The 20,220-nt window shown below is 34.3% G+C and overlaps 3 protein-coding genes across 3 annotated transcripts; 1 reads left to right on the top strand and 2 right to left on the bottom strand.

Moving 5' to 3' along the window:
- The first annotated feature begins 297 nt into the window (after positions 1–297).
- LOC123875731 (sorting nexin-17) lies at positions 298–6,801 on the top strand. Its single transcript, XM_045921750.1, has 8 exons — positions 298–495; positions 679–868; positions 945–1,299; positions 1,525–1,687; positions 3,225–3,446; positions 4,174–4,326; positions 4,415–4,561; positions 4,689–6,801. Exons 1-8 carry the CDS (start codon positions 436–438, stop codon positions 4,827–4,829), a joined length of 1,431 nt encoding a protein of 476 aa, XP_045777706.1. The 5' UTR covers positions 298–435; the 3' UTR covers positions 4,830–6,801.
- A 473-nt stretch (positions 6,802–7,274) lies between these two features.
- Positions 7,275–7,960, bottom strand: LOC123875761 (cytochrome b-c1 complex subunit 7-like). The gene is made up of 3 exons (XM_045921807.1): positions 7,785–7,960; positions 7,658–7,705; positions 7,275–7,586 (listed from the first exon to the last, which is right to left on the bottom strand). The coding sequence occupies exons 1-3, from the start codon at positions 7,813–7,815 to the stop codon at positions 7,339–7,341; spliced, it is 327 nt and encodes a 108-aa protein (XP_045777763.1). The 5' UTR covers positions 7,816–7,960; the 3' UTR covers positions 7,275–7,338.
- Positions 7,961–9,994: 2,034 nt separating this feature from the next.
- LOC123872325 (protein PFF0380w-like) lies at positions 9,995–19,616 on the bottom strand. Its single transcript, XM_045916542.1, has 16 exons — positions 19,485–19,616; positions 18,864–19,128; positions 18,262–18,448; positions 18,006–18,106; positions 17,804–17,932; positions 17,605–17,716; positions 17,467–17,533; positions 17,317–17,378; positions 15,973–17,233; positions 15,828–15,861; positions 15,609–15,730; positions 14,872–15,531; positions 14,372–14,503; positions 13,725–13,873; positions 10,284–10,389; positions 9,995–10,189 (listed from the first exon to the last, which is right to left on the bottom strand). Exons 1-16 carry the CDS (start codon positions 19,513–19,515, stop codon positions 10,125–10,127), a joined length of 3,483 nt encoding a protein of 1,160 aa, XP_045772498.1. The 5' UTR covers positions 19,516–19,616; the 3' UTR covers positions 9,995–10,124.
- Positions 19,617–20,220: the final 604 nt, after the last annotated feature.

Below are 20,220 nucleotides of genomic sequence, written 5' to 3'. Positions count from 1 at the left end.
TGCCCGCGAAATTCAATGCGATGATATTGCCATTGTCGCAAATAAAATAACCATAAGCCTACGTTATCGTATTAATTTACAAATTGCGAAAAACCAAATTAAATTTGAATTTCGCGGGCAGGCCAGTCGCTTCCACCTTAAGATGTGTACGTGCGCAATATTGGAAAGTTTTAGGCCCTTAAATTGTTTATTTATTTAAAAGCCTAGAGCTCAGAGCTAAGAAGCATTTAAAAAAAAAAACAATTTGAGAGTTTATGACAGATGTCAAGATGTCTGTTTGACAGTTGACATTGACAGTAAAAAAGTGGGCGAAGCAAATTACTGTTTTGCTTTTTGTTTGTCCGAGAAAGTTATTCCTAAAAATAATTTAATTGTTAAAACAAACATTCCTTCTTAGCAAAGTTATGTCATTTAATCCTAGTTTAAATTGTGAAAATGCATTTTTCTATTCCTGATTTGCAACAGTTTCGTGACGATAATGGGATCACTTACACGGTAAGTATCTTTATTTAATAATCGCGTAAGATAAAGATGTTCTTTTCGTCTCAGAGTCTGTACTCTCAATAAATATTGTTTTAATGTGTTTGACCTATTAAATTCTGTATGCATATGTTTGTAGAATTTGAGTTGGAACTTAGATATTTTGATTAATCTTGTGTAATGTTTTTGATTCTCTAGGGCTTCAACATCTACATTGATGGATTTTTTCACTGTACGGCTCGGTATAAGCAACTGCTTAGTCTTCACGAGCAATTGCAGGCTCAATATCCGCATTTCAAGTTACCACAGTTCCCCCCCAAGAAATTATTTTTAACTAGTTCTCAGTTAGACGAGAGGAGGATTCTGCTAGAAAAATATGTTCAGTCAGGTAATGTATGACATGTGTAACATTTTGGTATAATATATTATCAAATTTTTTATTAATGTACAGTGTTTATTTTTAGTTGGACAGAATACAGTGTTTGCAAACTCAGGCATCCTAATAACATTCCTTTTTTCGGCTCAACAAGAAACACATTCAGTGAGAGTTCATGTAGTGGACATAGAAATATCTCTAATGAATGGGTACAGAATACCACTGTCTGTGTCATCCACTGACTCATCCAGTACTGTTCTAGATATTGCTTGTAATTATGTGAACTTGTCAAAAGACTTTACAAAATATTTCTCCTTATACCTTTTCAACTGGAGCTGTGCTAAGGATGGCCAGCCTTGTATGAAAAAACTGGAAGATTATGAATCTCCATATATTTCTCAAAAATATGTTAGACCAGAAGACAAAATTGTTTTGAGAAAAAGGTAATAAATAGGTATAATAAAATGTCTATTTTATATTTATATGTCTATTTTTTAATTTATTATTCTAGTTTCGCTTCATAGTAATTTATTTTGCTTTGTATTAAGTAGTTGATAATATTTTAGTCAAATATTGTAAATGTTATGTTAAATGAAGATTTTATATTTATTTATATGCAAATACATCAATATTTACCCTACAAACAACATAATGTAATCCTTTTTCAGCTACTGGGATCCATGCTATGATATTGATCTGATGATAGATAGAGTTTCACTAGACTTATTATACCTCCAGCTCATTGAGGAGTTAGATTTGAATTGGATGACGGCTGATGCAGAAACTAAACAAATCCTGTCTTCATATGAAGCTAAGAAACAAAAAAAAGAGGTAAGTTTAAAGTCTCTGCCTTTCTTAAAATTATAACAAATATTATGTATTTAGTTTATTTCTTTGTGTTACAATATTATCATACATTTGTACAGGATGGCCCGTAGAAATATAGGTCTTAGAGGTAATTGTTAATAGAATGTAGATATAGTTTTAAGTGTTAGAATAAGATAGAATGGACCTACCAGAGCCCCATGGTCACACTAGTGACCCAGCTCTTTAAATGAGAGAAAAAAAAATATTATCATGAAACAACTACTGCACTAGAACAATTGAGATAAAGTTTTGTACTTACTAAAGATTTAATGATTGCACTTGTATGATGTATGTCTGTTTAGACATTTTTGCATTTATAATATTATAAATGCACTTAGTTAGCATGGACTTAGTTCATTAAAAAAAATCCAAAACATCCTTAGCATTTTTATCCAGGAAAATCATGTGTTTACAATTTTGGCGGTGAACATCATTTTGTTATTCACAAAGTATGGCACATGTAGGTATAATGTGTCTTGCAGTGATCATGTGGCATGTTAATCAAGTAATTGATATTTTGTCATACATTATTGGCGCTGTGATCAACGCCTCCAGTCATGATTCAACAACAAATGAGCTCATACATTATTTGATATTTCACATTTACTTTTACTCGTTTTAGTAATACTGGGGTATATTGTTTGCTTTTAACAATGACCTTATAGCTTTACATATTATAGGAAGGCAACCAATTTAATACTAGTCTTTAATATTATACTGGTATCACACAGCCCACTGGTATATATAGCCCTATGTTTCGGGGTGTGAGCTCAAGAATTAACCAATTTAGTTTTTCGCTCATTATTCTACCACCCATGGTAAATCATTGTGTATCAAATAGAGTTTTATTCAAATTGGCCGCAAGCACTGTAGAATCAAACAAATTCAAGGCCCGTGGCCGAGACCGGCACTGCAGCTGCACCCCTATCGCGTTGCTAATTTTAAGACCGATGTACACCAATTGCGTACACGTGACACGTGCGTAGTGAAGCGCGTAAACCCCTAACACACCAGGTTACGCATACGTCCACGCTTTACGCAAACGGTGTGCCATGTTTCATACAGTTCTATATATTACAACGCTACAATACGCGCTACGTCTACGCTAACGCAGCCTGTGTGAACGAGCTATTAATGCACCCTAAAATCCTCAACCAACAACTCGACACTATGTTGTTATTCTCAAATAGAAACATTCTTTGAACCAAAATTGGATAGGCATCTTATTGTCTAGGCTGCTCCTGGCATCATCGAGTGTGATTTCAGTCAATGGCTATGTATGTTTATATATTGTATCTAAAATAATAACTTTTAGACTTGGTACTTTGAAGCATGCTCGTAGATGTTGTTGTACTAAAAGGTACATAAACAGCGCTACTCATATGTGTGTCACACAAACAAGTGTCACAGATTCACTCTGCAAGTGTGCGATGTCCTTAATTTTTAAAATACGTAAATATGAGTTGTACCCATCTGTAGTTTTTATCAACTTCTTTTCCAGTATATCGAACTCGCTCGAACTCTTCGCCACTACAGCAGCATACCAGCCGGTGACGCATTGACAGACGCAGTGAACGTGGGCGAGCCTAATGCCGCCACTATACGCGTCCGAGTCTCCCTCGCCTCCAAAGAGTTGACTCTAGCGAGTGTGACCCACCCCACTCACGAGCAACGGTATAAAGTCACACGGATGAGGTGCTGGCGTATAACTACTTTACACAATGTGAGTATTTTTTTTTTCTCTCCCGTCTGGCTTTACAAAGATTAGCCAATGTCAAGTTTGTAGTTATTTGTAACAAGTTAGTGAAACTATACAAGTATGGACCCCGTCTGTGCCGGCGCTCGCCGACATACATATGGCACCCCCTTAGAGCGCTTTCCAGTCAGTTTTAACAAAAAAAAAAACACTCCAAATGACAGCACGCCCGCCAGCTAACCCAACCCAGACGAAGTCATGTGAGTATTTGATATCAATGATTTTCCTAGCGCAATTCGTTTTCGCTGTGGTCTTATAGGTGGGAGGTTCCAGGTACGATACACTTAACACACTTTTAGCACAGAATTCCTACTTGATAGTACCTTCCAGCTACAAAAAGGTCACTCAGCAAAGATGTTTAAATAAATTGCGATTCTTATTACGACGCAATAAAGTGCAATTCATCTCGCGCAGCACTGCTGCCTAAAATTTAATAAATGCCAAAAAGTGTGTAAAATACGGCATAAGTTTATGTATATATCTTCGTTTCTTTCTTATTTTATTTTGGAAATTGTATAAAGCCGCAAGCACTCACGAAAAAAATTCGCGCGAATGAGTTCATACAATTTCCACCCAACAGAATTCTACGAAATTTCGCATTGCTGGCTTATCCTCAGAAGTTTTCATTTTATTCTTCTACTCTTTCGCTCGGTTTGCTTTGGTTATTTATTTTAAGTGGGACCTAATTTTTCAGGTGGAGCGGTCACAAACAAACGGAGACGACTCTGTCTTAGATGAGCCCAGTAAAAACTTCGAGTTGTCATTTGAATATCTACTAAGCAAAGACAATTTGGTATGGGTGACGCTGCGGACTGAACACGCTATTTTTATTAGCGTCTGTTTACAGGTAACGATTGAGTTTGTTTACAAAATCTTTGGACGTTTTTCTTCTTCTGCAAAAAATGCGATGATTGAGTTTATCTGGGTATTTTCAGTCAATAGTGGATGAGTTGATGCGTCAGAAGAACGGAGAAGGGCCGACGTCGCCGCTATGCAAGCGCGCTAGTCTCACCTACTTGCGTCGCGACGGCTCCACGCACCTCATCACCCCGTCATCCTCTACCGATACACTCAGCTCTGTGGTGAGTCTTGCCATTTGCCAATCAATAGTTGGTGGTGGTTTTCAAATCAGATCAGTATAGTCACTAACTCTGGTTTATTTACTTGACATTAAACAACAAAAAAATATATGTTTCATCCTTCTTTTAGAATGGTGACTCCTCAGGCAGTTCCAGAGAAATATTCTCGGTTCAGAAGCTCACTGAAAAATTCGCATCCGTTGCATTCAAAACAGGGAGAGATTGTGTGGAAAACAATGCTTTTGAAGCTATTGGTGATGAAGAACTGTAAAATACTTTTGAACTCACACTTGTATACTTGTGTTATGGATCCAGGGGCCTAGCACCAAACATTGTCTGTTACAATGTGCAGAGTAGAATCATATTAGATTTGCTGGTACTTTTAATATTGGCAAAAGGACACTAACTTTGATTGCACTGTTCTTAATGTGATAATAACATATTTGTTGCTATGAAAACTGGTATGACAAACAACATATTAATTAAGCCAATTAAATGTAATGGACAGATTGTGATGGATTGTCATGTACAATTATTGTGTTTATCAAAATGAAGACTTTGAATGTCTCGTACATATTATTATCGTCCAGAAATCTTGACGTGGTATTGTAATAGGCTAATATCATAGATATAAAATATTATTATATTGTACATTTAACATGTAAATAGTATTATTAATACTATTTATCCGCTAGATAGGGTGTGCCATAAAAATAAGTTTTGTGCTGATTTGAAGCAGCCCATCAAGCACACCTGGAATTAAAATTGACTGATGTCTCTTCAATAAAATTTAGTTCCGAGTACGCTCACATGATGCTCAATGAGCTGTTATTAGCGTCAAAATGACGATAGTCAAATTGTTTTAAAAAAACGTCATCAATCGCATATCTAGCGTCTTAAGTATTATTATAATAATATGTATATCTATGGCTAACATGGTACTGATTGGTTGTATGATACGTTCACTGTCTTTCTGTTTTTGTAAGTATTGGATTAAACATTAATTCCTAGTATAATTAATACATAATTCCATTTTTTTTTTTTCAAAAAAATTAGATCACTGGGAAATTTTGTTGCCAATATAATTAGGTTATACTTAAATTACTTTAGCTTGCTCTCATTTTATCTCAAATATTATGTACATACCTACTGTGGAATTTTTTTACACTTTTTCAATTAAGTATATGTGTACTTTACTTAAAAACTATGGCTATGATTGTTCTTATTTTTAACCTACTTCGAAAAAAGGAGGAGGTTCTCAATTCGTCAGAATCTTTTTTTTTTAAGAATTTCTTTTTTTGGCCATAAACTTGCCATAAAATCTTATTAAAATCATAGAAATTAAAATTGTATAATATTATAGAAACACAGAAATTATTAAATTGTACATTGAAACTTATTATCTGTAAGGAATACCAGTATGTAAATATTATTATGTATTACATGAAAGACTTGTTTACTTAAGGCCAAAATAGAATAAGTGTATCAATTTTTTTGTAATAGAGATGTCATAAAAAATAGTATGTTTACAATAGAATTACTTGCTTAAACTTTCTCTGTAAAAAAAAAAATAACAAATCATTATTATGGTCTCAAGTCTCTCTTCGCTATGTGGTAATGATTTGTAGTTTTTTTATATAGGTATATATTGTATTACTATTTACTGTCTATGAGTAGAATTTAGCCAGCAGTAGATATTATTTTGTGATCGATATGATTTTCAATACAACAGATGCCTGTAATGTTTTAGTTTTTAGAAAACCAATTGGTTTTTTAAATACAAAAACATTAAATACAGGCATCTGTTCTACTCGAAGAATGGTTTTCCTTGATTTGGCCAAAAATCATATGATCTTCAACTAAATCATAAGTTTATATCTGTCTACATAAATATAGTAAGTTTATATCTGGATATATAGGAAGTACACCTTCTCTTATATTTTAAAACTTGCAATCAAATTATTCTCATTTTTTGTATTGTTACCATTTCAAGTTATGCTTTTTATGAAAATACTAAATTGTTTTTCTAATAATGATCAATTTTGTACAATGGAAATGTAGACATTAGGCAGGTACAATATTATGATCTTATTTATTATTATTTATGAAGAATCATTACTTCATGATTTGGGACCATTTTTTGTATATTGACTATTTATCTGCCACTTTGGCCATAAACTGTATGCCATAATTTTATTTATATTTTAACAGAAATTCTTTTAATAAAATGTTTTACAACTGAATGGTGAGTTTATTAAATCATCACTAAAAAAGTTAGAATTTAGTTAACTTCTCAGTAAGACGAATTCTATATAATGGACTTTTATTGGTTTGACTGTATTAAGGTGCATGAGACGGTAGTTTACAATTTGCAAAAAACCAAATTAAATTTGCTGGCAGACCCGTCTCATGCCCCTTAAACAGTAAAAAAGCCTTTCTGGCAAATGGAAGGGATGACAGCGTTTACAAATCAAGAGCTTAAGCCCGTGACTTCTTCCGCATGAACTACAACTACACAGACAACCCATTTTATCCCTTTAGGGATTGGATTTTCGAATTTCTTAGCGGATGGCTAAATCATAATAGCTATCTGCATGCCAAATTACAGCTCAATCAGTCCAGTGGTTTGAGCTGTGCGTTGATAGATCAGTCAATCTGTCAGCTTTTCCTTTAATATATAGGTACACTACAAATGGGTTCATTAAAAAAACTTGAATGAATACAGCTAAGTTTATTAAATAATTATGTAATTAAATATTAATTTATCAGAGATGAGAAAGCTAATATTCTTTCTCCCATTTTTCACGCTCTTCTCTTTCTTTCTTGACCTGTTCTACAATTGGTGACAGGTAAAGTTTATCTTCTTCATATTTGGTCCACTCTTCTTTAGGTAGAATGATCTTTTGCATTGACAACTGCATAGCGCGGATCATTCTAAAGTTACGCTCGTCAACTACATGGGCAGGAAGACGGCGTAGTGCTTCCTGAACATCCTCTGTCTCGTACAAACAGTCATCACGTTGTAGACCTACAATGATTTCATTTATTAAGTTAATAGCCAAATCGGTTATGTATTTAACCATGATGCATTTTACTTACCGTACTTATTAAATCCTGATAAATTATAAGCCCATTTGTTCAGGCTACCTGAAAAAAACATTTAGTTACATAACAACCAAATACAACGATAGAGTTTCGTGAAATATCTGTAAAATGTGAGACTTACTACGAAGAACGGCAGTAGTTCTTAGTGCCATTTTAAAGAAATTGTATTTTTCTGTACGTGTAATAGGTAAGGATCAAAAGCTTAAAAGTTGCAGTACCAATTTCGCAATAAATTGAAACTGTTGGAATGGAAATTCACTCCCGAAAAATTGACAGCTTTTTTCGTAGTGATTACATACTCTTTGGCTTTTTTTTCGAGCTTACTTGACAGATATTATTTTTAACGCTTTACGACTCTGGGCCTGGGCTCTAGCCTTTTTGAACCTCTGAAGTCGCAGTAAGTAACCCGCAAAGCTTAGTGACCACTGACCAATTTCATAAAATGCATAGGTCGTAACCTATACCTACTTCATAGCTAGTACCTGGCGAGTTGTTTGGCCCGTGTACGCTTATTTTAGACATGATTTTTTTTTAAATATAACCTTGGAGTTTGGGCCAATTTTTAAAATAAATTTGGTCATTTAAGTCCCAAACTTGTCCAAATTTTTGTTTGTACTTCTGGTTTGTCTGGTCACCCTATAAATTTAGCCAGTGATAGCTGTGAGCAGGGAGTTGTGACTGGTTTATATTTTACTAGAGGATGCCCGCGATTTCGTCCGCGTGGATGTAGGTTTTTAAAGATCCCGTGGGAACTCTTTGATTTTCCGGGATAAAAAGTTGTCTATGTCAATTACAGGGACGCGAGCTACCTCAGTACCAAATTTCATACAAATCGGTCAAGCGGATGAGTTTTTAAGCTTCCCGCGGGAACTGTTTGTTTTTCCGGGATAAAAAGTAGCCTAACTATGTCCTTCCCCGGAATGTATCCTAAGTCCTAAGTAAGTATAAATCCTAAGTACAAAATTTCATTAAAATCGGTTGACTGGTTGAGCCGTGAAAGCGTAGCAGACAGACAGACAGACACACTTTCGCATTTATAATATTAAGTATGGATAGTATGGATATGCTATCTCTATGGTTGTGACATTACTGGTCTGTGACATGTCTGTGACCACAGAACATTATTAATTACCACATTTACCCTAGGCGGGTCTGTAACTGCCCCATAGCCCCCTCACCAGCCCTCACCTCAGAACAAATTACAGATCTGTGTTACAGATCAAAGACGTTACAGATAGCCACAGAGTATTACCACAAACGGCAAATTGTAGTTTGATTGTAGTTGTTGAGGACTTCGTCTGTGGTGGCGTTGGCTGGCGGGCGTGCTCTGCCTTTTTGGAGTGTTTTTTTTTTTGTTAAAACTGACTAGAAAGTGCTCTAGGGGGGTGCCGTGCGTATGTCGGTGAGCGCCGGCACAAACGGGGTCCATACTTGTATGGTTTAACTTGTTACAAATAACTACAGACTTGACATTGGCTAATCTTTGTAAAGCCATAAGAGAGAGAGAGAAAAAAAAAAGTTGTTGAATGACTGTTGTTTGTTTATGTTTCTCATGAATTTTTTGAATAATGACTCGAGCAAATTCAATTTTTTACTAGAATCTAAACTTGGATTTTGAGAAAAACTAATCTAACATAAACGACATCTTCGCTTCTGCTGTCTTCACGATTTTGTTACACAATGTCGAATTTAATGCCGGTGGTAACTATTCAATGGGATTGGCACGAAATTCTCAGGTATTTAAACTATTGCTATTGCTTTTCATTTGTTATAACAACTTCGTGAATAGAGGCGATAAATGTGCACATTTTAGCTGATTAAATTATTATTTTATGCTAGATATCTTTTTGTGTGGTCGTAACAGTTTACGTTTTTGTATTGTAGGTTGCCTAATGATGAGGTATGGATATCGGCTAAATATTTAAACAGGAACAGTGTTCACGACAAAGTATGGACGACTCTTAACAAATCTGATAAGAAAGTAAAGATAAATCTTTCTGAGGCTTACCAATTTGTTTCTCAATCTAATTTATGTCTGGTTTTGAAGCACACAGAATCTGGGTTGATGGTAGCTTTTGTGGCAGCTACTAAGGCACACAATGTTCATAAGAAAGCAGTGTTATCTGTTGCTTTGGCTGAAAATGCATTGGCTGTGTCTTCTTGTGAAGAAGATAAACTTTTGGTGTGGGACACAAGAACAAGTAAGTTATTTGGGTAATTTCATTTGTGTTCCTGTGTTTTTTCTTACAATATGTAATTATATTACTTATTGTGTTATAAAATGAGGGAGCTAAGTAAATAATGCAAAGGCGAAAGAAAAACTAGTCCAAATATTGTATATGTTTAAATATTGTAATCAAAGCAACTTAAAGTGTGCAACTATTTACTAATGGTTAATCTAAAGACAGATCTTATTCTTTAGTTTATTCCATATTGTGGTGGCAAACAGCAAAACCAAAGATTAATTTGCTTTAAAGATTTTTGAATTGATGCAACACATTACTTTCTCTGCCCCAGTATGCATAACTGCTAATGAATATTCTGCTGTTAAAAAAAAAGCATGATGAAACAGCTGCATATATAAAATAACATATTCTTCACAGATGAAGCTCTTTTGGACTTGGATGGCCATGGTGGTCCAATTTACAAGTGCAGGTTTTTCCCCTCTGGCATTGTTGTGATTTCTGCTGGGGCTGATGGCTCTTGCAGGATCTGGTCTGCAGAGTCTGGAATAAACCCCGTAACATTACAAGGCCATACTATGTCAGTGTCTGATGTCTGCATAGTTGAAAAAGGCAGGAATGTAATCTCTGTGAGCAGGTAATTAAAAACTATACAATATGAATATACAATCAGATTTTCTTGTGCATCAATGCACTCCCGCGTAAGTGCGGCAAGGCATAATAGGTGTAATTTTATAATCTGTAATGACTACCCATATTGAAATACAGAGAACGACATAGGCTACTTTTTATCCTTATTATATTTTTTAGAGAAAATCAAAGAGTTCCCACATGATTTTTTAAAATTAAATCTACACAAAGTTGTGGGCATCAACTACTGACTAATAAATCATAGATCATAGATATTAAATAAAATATTTGAGTAAGCAACAGAAACATTTCTTTCAGAGATGGTTTTGCAAAGTTATGGGACATTGGTGAGTCAAAATGCCTGGGCAACCTAGTAGAAGGACATGGGCCGATCAATTGTTGCGCCATTGCAGTCTCTACAGATGAAGTGGAAGTTGAGAATGAAAGAGAGGTAACTTCTAATCTCTACTTTACTTACTTTGGTAATAATTTTTGTTTAAGAGTGCTCTCTATAGTCACTCTAAATTGGAGTGTGAGAGTAGCAATCAACATTTACGAGCCAGACATACTCAAAGTGTGAGTCAGACTCGCGCACCGAGGGTTCCGTATTTTCATTAGGGTATTTTTTCCAACATTTTGCATGATAAATCAAAAACTATTATGCATAAAAATAAATTAAAACCTGCATATAACCACAAATTCAGTTTTCAAATTTTCCTTTACTTATACTATAAGACCTACCTGCCAAATCTCATGATTCTAGGTCAACGGGAAGTACCCTATGGGTTTTCTTGACATACGCGACAGACGGACAGACAACAAAGTGATCCATTTCCCGTTTTCCTTTTGAGGTACGGAACTTTAAAAAAACAGGTTGTGGGTCACTTGACAGAAGCAACTTATTACGTATATATAATACTTGTAATCTTTCACATTCACTCTTGGGCAACAATACGCGCTGCCCATCCAATTAGTTTTAAAGAAATAATAGGCTCAACACATTTCGCGAGGTATTATAGGATCTATAGAGCGCACTTTGAGTTTGCTCAGACTTAAGGTATTGTTAAAACGAGACAGCGTCATACCGCTGCACTGGCATAAATCTGTATCGTTTTAACTGAAACTTAAGTCTAAGCAAACTCAAAGTGTGCTCCATAGATTTAATAAACCTGAGAGAGTCGAGCCGAAGTGACGCATCTTCAAAGTAAACTAAACTTTCCAGATAGCAACGGGCAACAAGGTCCTTATAGTTGGTTGTGAAAATGGATTAATCATTTGCACCCATGTGGGAAAAAGGCAAGAAATATTCAGGAAGGAACTGTCATCAGCATGTAACGCATGTACTGTCGTCGATCAAACTATTATCTTGGGTTGCGAAGATGGAAAGGTAACTAGAACTATTTTTGTTTCATATTTGTACAACTTGAAGTTATTTAACTGTTTCCGCAGAATAGACGAATTTGTCAATCTTTGTCGGGTGGAAAGCTTCGGCCGTGGTTAGTTGCAACCTACTGGCAAAAATGGGCCCCTTCCAAGTTAACCCGCTTCCATCTTAACCTGCATCATCACTTACCACAAGGTGATATCGCTGTCAAGGGCTAACTTGTATCAGTATAAAATAAAAATAAGAACTAATTTTAATATTAATTTTGCATGCGTAATTATGTAAGGTGAAAAATATTTCTGTATTTTAACATTATGTCCACAGTTTAAACACTTTTCTTCTATCTTTACTGTGTTGTACCTAGTTTCACTATTTTTGCTACTGGCGTAAAAACTCGACGCGCCATCAAAATGGTAAAGTTTAGATCACATTTCGGAAGCCTCAAAACGAAGAGCGACTCGTCATTTTGCCTGTACCGCAATGTGCCCGGAGCCTAAGAATGCGTCAGCGTGAACGGGATTATTTTGCCTTTCGCATCAGACCAATTGATATCTCAATAGTGGATATTACATACAGTACAACCAAATTAATAATGCGCATGCAGATCTTCGCTAATTGTCGTATTCCGAATCATTGAATCGTAAGAGCCCTAAACAATGCACTTGCATTTTGCACCTTGTTATAAACAAATAGGAGTCAATATCATGTGTATCATACGACCGTTGCCGAACAGTGACGAAGATTTCTATGCGCATTATTAATTTGGTTGTACTGTAATATGTTTCAATTTTACCTACAAATGTGTCACATATTCTAACTCACAAACCTTTTTCAGCTTGTACTCCTCAATCTTCAAGACGGCACAATAATCAAAGAAATACACGAATCGGCGAGTCCAGTGTTTTGCATGGCAACACTAACGAATCACTTGTTTGTAATAGGGAGGCAAGATGGGAACTGTGTTGTCATATCAATTAAAGATGAATTTGCAACGGTAAGGGTACAGCTGACTGGATCGGATTGTGATGGAATAAGGGACGTAGCTTTTAACGGAAAGTGGATCTTAGCAGCTTGTCGCGATTCTTACATAAGGAAGTACGATTTCAACCAAGTTAGTGTGCATTTTAAGTGACTGAATTGCAAGGACTGATTATTTAAGGAATGTCTGTTATACAGAGATTTTCACAGGGTGTCTACACTCATCAATGTATAGATAGAGATGGATAGAATGCTCTTAATTCCTATTTGAAGGACCCCATAATTTCGTAGTCGAACCGAGATCGTAATAAGTAGACCATAGTTGCTTTAAATCAATCTTTATGTATACATTTGTGTCTACACTCTAGAGAAATTTCAATAAAGTGTGTTAGGAGTATAGGAATTTATATATGGTATTAATTGAATTTGGAATGTTATGAATCGGTATAGTTAGAAAAGAGGAAGTTAGACTCTCATAAACATTGGAAATGGACACCCTATTTAAGTTTTATTACCCATCAAGTATTTAAGGTTAGTCAGTAAGTAAAAGGTAAATTATAATAAATAATATAATTATTAGTATACAATGTGATGGAACTGTGCTAATATTGCTTATTGTAATAAATGACATTGCACTAAGAATTCTTATTTTTTAAGTTCTTCAAATCATTAGTTAATAGGCATCTTTTAGACTTATAGGCCTTCACTTTAGGGCCGGCGCCAACAAACGGAGTAGATTAGCGTCTTTGTGATAACCACCTAGACTCAGCTTTATGTAAAACAAGAAGACGCCGCGCCTCGGCACTGCTGGTGTGCCTAGCCCCTAAAACTGCATATTACTTCCACAAATTACCTGCAACTGTGGTTGACTTGCAACCAAACTTACCCTAGAATTTTCATAGTAGTTTCTGTAGCCTCTCAGTCCTATTTGAAGATTGTTACTTAAGTTAAACCACAGCTCTGCATCCAATTTGACATCTGTTTGCAATTTTGTCCACTTTTGGATACTTGGTCTTATTTTTTGGGATTTATATTCTGTATAAAAAATGTTCAATTAATTATCTATTTACTGCAAAGGCTCATATTTTTATGCTCAATTAAATACTAAATATTAAATATGTACACGGACTACGGACACGGCGGTTTTACGTCAGTTGTCGCGTCATTGGTCCATTTGAAAAATTGTGGGGGATGCAAACTATAAAAACACTCTTAAGTATAATTGTACCTACAGTACCGCCTATATTTTCATTAAAAAAATAAAAGGTCGCTTCTATATTCTACTAGCGACCCGCCCCGACTTCGCACGGATAGCTTATTACAATTTTCGCAGGGATGTCTAATTTTTTGAAAATAAAACATAGCCTAAGTCACTCAGGAATAATGTAGCTTTCTGGTGATAGATTTTTAAAATCGGTTCAGTAGTTCCAGAGATTACTTCCTACAAACTTTTTTTAGCTCCATAATATTAGTAGGTATAGAATGATAGTATAGATTATTTCTATGAACAAAGCGTACTTTATAACTACTTACCGATATGTTTAAAATACATAATGTAAGTGCACGTGTTTTTTACCCATGATGACCATATCTCCAAATTATTAATGACATTCTCCAACCCTTGACACCATTTGCGAACTTCGGTCGTGTTTATTTGATATTCAGCTGTTTTATACATTTTTTATTATTCATTTTTACTTGAGTAATTATTTATTAACAATTTAATAAATTATCATTTTTTAATATTGTTATATTATATAATAATAATTATACATAAACGCTCATATTATATGAGCCCTTTATGCCTGTATTATTTTTATGTAAGTAATACCTACCTACTAGGTATACTCTTAAACTCTGGGTAACCACAACTTATCGAGAAGTTACCTAATGAACATTCTGCGTTACCCATAATCGTTTCACATTATTCGTAATGTGAGGGTTCCTAGTTCCTACAATTTCGATCATTACATTGTTAATGTCGAAAGGATACCTTGATCCGAGTAATTACATACTTAACTGCTATTACTTACTTAACTCCATGGTTTCAAGGGCTATTTTATCTGTTTGCACTATTTTTTCATTAGTGAACGGCTTATATTTATAAGCGTTTGGATTTATGTCGATAAATGGCAAATGAACAATAGTCATTCTTGAAAAAAAGATTGCTTCTTTCAAGCTATCATTTTCTTTAATAAAATGATTTTCTTTATGTATAACAGAAGAAGAATGTTCCGATAAGACCGTAGGTTCATTTATCATGTCCTTAAAATCTATTGTATTTCCCAAGGTTTCCTTTTCTGTAATTATATCTTTTCCTTCGAATATTTCAGAAGAATGGTCATAAATAAGTATTGAATTATTAGCCGTGTCTCCGCCATCTCTATCTTTTTTGGATTTCCACTCGGCTTCTATAGAATCATCACTGCTAAGAAATGATTCGACATTCTCTGTATCTTTATTCTCATTAAACAGTAAATTGTTTACATTTTGGAGCTCCTGTCCCGATAAGATATTTACTACTGGTGCTTTATAGTTTATAAGTGATATATCATCTTTTTCTTCTGGTGGTGTCATATATTTTTCCTCTGCTTCGGTTATTTTTCCTAAAGATAATACTGACTTACTTACACTTAAAGTGACTTTTACCATTGGAAATGACAAGTTAACAGGCCATGGTTCATCTGCTTCGCCTAGATAAATAATACAAGTGTAATTTACCTATAGTACTACAAATAATCTATATCATAAATAGTTATAAACCACTTACTAAGCAAATTGTCGTTTGGCGGTGCGAAGTGAATATTAGATTTTAGAGTGATTAGATCTTTCGATGTTTTATGGGCGTCACTTTCAACATGTTCAGAGATACCATTGGTCATGGGATTGTTACTGTAAACCATGATTTAAAAAAAATGCGGTATACCCGACCAATTACAAATAATTTGTTTACATAATCATTCAGTTAAATTTAATTTCTTGTACTTACAGTCTTTCGTTTAATTCATTTGCTCCGCCGATATCTGAAAATAAAAATATTTTGTTATTTTATAAAAGCGAATTAGATAATATTTCACATTGTAAAATAGAAATGTATTTTATAATTTCTAAGTTTCTTTTTAAGTAATCATTACCGATATTTATATCAGAAAATTTTACTTTTTTTATGCTATCATCAGGAGAGTAGTCGTTTGCTTCTAATTGACCGATGGTGTTATCAACATTATCAACAATATGTTCGTCATTCATATCAGTTCTAGTAAGAGTATTGTCGATTGATGATTCGGAAAATTGTTCTTCAGCGTTTGCTATTTCGATATGAATATTATCCATAGTACTATCTACAGCTATGTTGTTAATATCTTCACTGCTAATTTGAATATTATTTGTGCTTGAATTATTTAATACATCTTCCAAGAATTTATTCTCTGGCAATTTTATAGACAGATGGTTTTCATTATTTGTCTGTTCAATATTGCCAACATTGGTGTTATCAACATTATCTGCAATATTATCGTCATTTATACTAGTTTTAGTAAGAGTATCGTCGGTTGATGATTCGGCAAATTGTTCTTTATCGTTTGCTATTTTGATATGACTATCATCTACAGTATCATTTATTTCTTCAATTATGTTGTTAATATCTTTACTGCTAATTTGACCTTTTGTGCTAGTATTGTTGAACATATCTTCCAACAATTTATTTTCTGGCAATATTATAGACAGACGGTTTTCATTATTTGTCTGTTCAATATTGACATCATTCATATTATGATTATCTATTAGTGCTTTATTAGTATCGACAGTACTTATATTGATACTTTTATTCTGTTTGTATGCATCTGTCGTATCTCTTGTATTGTACGCATCTTCAGATAGCGTTATGGAATCTTTATCTTTAGTCAATGATATATAATCCGAATCAACCGCATTTTCTGCTTCTTTTATTGTTGTTTGAATATCTGTACTATAACTGCTTTCTCTTCTGTTAATGTAACGTTCATTTCCTAAATCTGTGTTAGTTTCATTTACCGGTAACTCTTGAACAAATGCGTCTTCCTTTACTAAATTAATGTCAGAAGTTCTATTTTGATCCTCAATAATTATTTCAGATATTTGTTTATCTTTAACGTTATTACTGATATCCAGTGCACCATTTTCTTTTTTTATTGATGAATTTCCATTTTCGATCGTAATATTTTCACCTCGAACGATGTTTTCTACAATGTTTATTAGTATTGAATGTACCAGGTGAGGTTGTTCAACTTCAATGTCAAAATTAATACTGGGCTCGTTATTCTGTATAGTCAGTAGTTCAAAAGGTAAATCAAATAAGGCCTCTGATATACTTTTTGATTCATTTATGCTCGGTAAACTTTCAGGTTCTGAAATGATCTGCAACAGAATTTGTTTGTCTCAATTCGTAGTATATGCCAAATATCAAGTTTGTAAAAATAACAACTCATCACAATGCATACCACAGCATTATCAACCAAGCCATCGATTAAGTCCCATACAACTCCTTCTTCCTGTTCCAGTTCTGAAATATTTTTTCTCATTATTTTAAACTGAACATTATATTCTATTTTATTAATTTCATAACTACCTATTTTGAAAACATTCTTAACCTTGGAAATCTTCAAATAATAACTTGTAAGACGCATCTTCGAGAATATCAGCTATCCAGATTGTTACCTTAAACATTTTTTACCAAATAAATGCCTTTTATTCTTTTGCTTTTTTAAAAAAATCATTTATTTTCTAACCTTATCTGCAATTTCAGCTTGAATTTTTCTGTTTATTTCCTGTGTTGATTGGTGTCTTTTGGATAGAATAAGTGTTATTTCATCATTTACTATTTTGGATATGTTTTTTAGTCTGAAAATATAATAATAGTAATCTTTCCTGCGAGAAACATAAGCTATGTTCTTTATATTCTTGTTTTTTTACTTATTAAATACTTACTGCGACTTTAGTGTGAGGTTAAGTGGCGAAAGTAACTTTCTTGTTATCTTATATCCAAAGATCCCACATAATAATTTTATCTGATCCAAGTTTGCCTTTGGTACATTTGGGTATTTTCTTTTCCCTGACCTGCCACCAATTTATTTTTATTCAGTCCTCAATCAACTAAGATTTTTATTATAAACATTGCATTAAATATTACCTTGACTTGATTGATGGTTTTCGTGCCTTGAAATAGTTTATTGCGTCGTTAATTTTCACTATGGGTTTTTCGTCCATTATTATCTGCCGTAGTCTTTCCAACTATTGGTTCAAAAAGTTACTTATTATAAAATGTATAAACCAGTATATGTACTTAATTTTATAATAACGCGAATAGTTTTTTCTTTAGCGTCATTAATTAGAAAGCTTTGAATAGGTAAGTAATCAGTTTATCTTTTTTTTAGGTACCTACTTACCATAAAACTAGGAAGAATCTCGCTTTTATTTCTCCAAGTTTCGATGCAATGGCGCTTAGTTGGTACAGCCAGTTCAGAAATTCTCATTGGGCATTTCTTTTGCACTGGCCGAGCTTGTTTCGATTTATTGAATGCCTTGATAGGACTTTTACGTCTTTTCTTCTTTCTGTAGCGTAAAGCCGAACGACTAGCATATGAAAATTTATTAGATTCACGTAATCGACATAATATATTAGGTCATATTAGATTAATTATCATAACAGTGTACCTACCACTTGACTAAGGTCTGAAACGGCTCGTGGGGTAGCGTGTAGGTTGCGGGAGGCTGACAGCGACGTTGAATTCCTTGATTTTTACGTCAAACGTCACTACCTTACGAGCTTCTCAGTCAGCAGTATTCCTACTTATACTATTCATGCCACCATAACTTGACTTACCTACCTAGTTATTATTATAACTCAGATGTAGGTAGGTATTTGGTGGCTCAGCAACACCGAATTTAAAAATACATATATTTTCTGACCTCTGTTATCTGTGTTATAATAATAAATACCCAATCTTTTCTTAATAGTATCGTGTAAGTACTAGGAATTAATAAAAACCTTGTATTGCTTTGAAATCGATTTGTTGAACCCGGCAGCTTGTCGAAATCAATATCGACAACATCGTATTCACGTGCGATTGGATGATATTTCAATTTTTGTTCTCTTAACTTCTTGCCTTTTAATACTTCAACATTGATGCGTGGATTTATCCAATACTTTGAAAAATTTAGGTTGTCACTTGCGGCTAGACTTGCGGTTAAACTATTTTCTGAGTTTGCTCCTCCTCTCTTCCTTTCTTCCTCCTCCTCCTCTTCATTCCTCTCTTTTTTTAAATAGAAAATATAACAATAAAAGTTAAAGCTAGCCTTATCTAATTACTGTACAAACCATGCCGCGTGGAATGGTCAATGGTGTCAAGAATAGGTACTGGCTGCATATCCGTGCTGGACAGCCAGGCTTATCCTTGGCGCAAAAAAAATTAGCCAGCCCTTTTGTCACCAGATTAATAGCCGTTAATCGCGGTGAAATGTCTTGTAATTTTTATTTTATTACCTTACTCTTGTAATAAGTATTCTGAATGATTATTATGTAAACCATAGGTATTGAATTGCACTAGGAAAAGGTACCTACTTAATTCACAGATTTCATCTTCTAATGTTTTTAAGTTAATAAGCTCACCAGAGTCCTCGTAATAATTAGTGTTTGTCATCGTTTTGTTTGAAAATCATTTGTAAATTCACAAAAATTTTGACTTTACTGATTTTATTTTGATATAGAACTAAGTAAATTTGAAATCCTATGCTAATAAATATCGCGATGGCTTAGGCCTTCGATAATAAGTGGTTAGGTACGAAGACCTATGTAGGTACTCGTGTGTAATACACATGACTACCTTCACAGGTCTACGTGTTAGAATATCTAGATCTGGTTGTAACCAAGCGCTAGTTTATGAACTTAAAAAAAACCAGCCAAGTGCGAGTCAGACTCGCGCACTGAGGGTTCCGTACTCGGGTATTTTTTCCAACATTTTGCACAATTTTATTCCTGTACTTGTGCTATAAGACCTAACTACCTACCAAACATGATTCTAGGTTAACGGGACGTACCCTATAGGTTTCTTGACAGACACGTCGGACGGACAGGCAGACAGACAATAAAGTGATCCTATAAGGGTTCCGTTTTTCCTTTTGAGGTATGGAACCCTAAAATATGGCAATGTAAGTACATGGTGAATTAGGTAGGTCACCGAGTAGATATTATGCGTTCAAGTATATGTAAGTATGCTTAAAGTAAGTACATAAAATAAATAAACGACTCAACGCAACGGCGACGTGCAGTGAACGGATTAGTGATCATTGTAAGTTATAGGAGGTACCTACCTAAGTAGTTATAGGGTCACAGAAAAGGTAAGTGA

The sequence above is a fragment of the Maniola jurtina genome, chromosome 2, assembly GCF_905333055.1.
Source record: "Maniola jurtina chromosome 2, ilManJurt1.1, whole genome shotgun sequence".
Classification (NCBI taxonomy): domain Eukaryota; kingdom Metazoa; phylum Arthropoda; class Insecta; order Lepidoptera; family Nymphalidae; genus Maniola; species Maniola jurtina.
The sequence above is the reverse complement of the archived record's forward strand: the minus strand, read 5'-3'. Positions and strand labels throughout refer to the sequence as shown.

Excerpts from the sequence above, each read along its gene's own strand:
- LOC123872325 (XM_045916542.1), bottom strand. The coding sequence starts at position 19,515 with ATGACAAACACTAATTATTACGAGGACTCTG. Across the intron at positions 17,933-18,005 it reads AAACCATCAATCAAGTCAAG|GTCAGGGAAAAGAAAATACC; the intron begins GTAATATTTAAT and ends AATTGGTGGCAG. Across the intron at positions 14,504-14,871 it reads CCTTGAAACCATGGAGTTAA|CTGAATATCAAATAAACACG; the intron begins GTAAGTAATAGC and ends TGTATAAAACAG.
- LOC123875731 (XM_045921750.1), top strand. The coding sequence starts at position 436 with ATGCATTTTTCTATTCCTGATTTGCAACAGTTTCGTGACGATAATGGG. Across the intron at positions 496-678 it reads ATAATGGGATCACTTACACG|GGCTTCAACATCTACATTGA; the intron begins GTAAGTATCTTT and ends TTGATTCTCTAG. Across the intron at positions 4,327-4,414 it reads TTATTAGCGTCTGTTTACAG|TCAATAGTGGATGAGTTGAT; the intron begins GTAACGATTGAG and ends GGGTATTTTCAG.
- LOC123875761 (XM_045921807.1), bottom strand. The coding sequence starts at position 7,815 with ATGGCACTAAGAACTACTGCCGTTCTTCGTA. Across the intron at positions 7,706-7,784 it reads AACTACTGCCGTTCTTCGTA|GTAGCCTGAACAAATGGGCT; the intron begins GTAAGTCTCACA and ends TGTTTTTTTCAG. Across the intron at positions 7,587-7,657 it reads ATCAGGATTTAATAAGTACG|GTCTACAACGTGATGACTGT; the intron begins GTAAGTAAAATG and ends AAATCATTGTAG.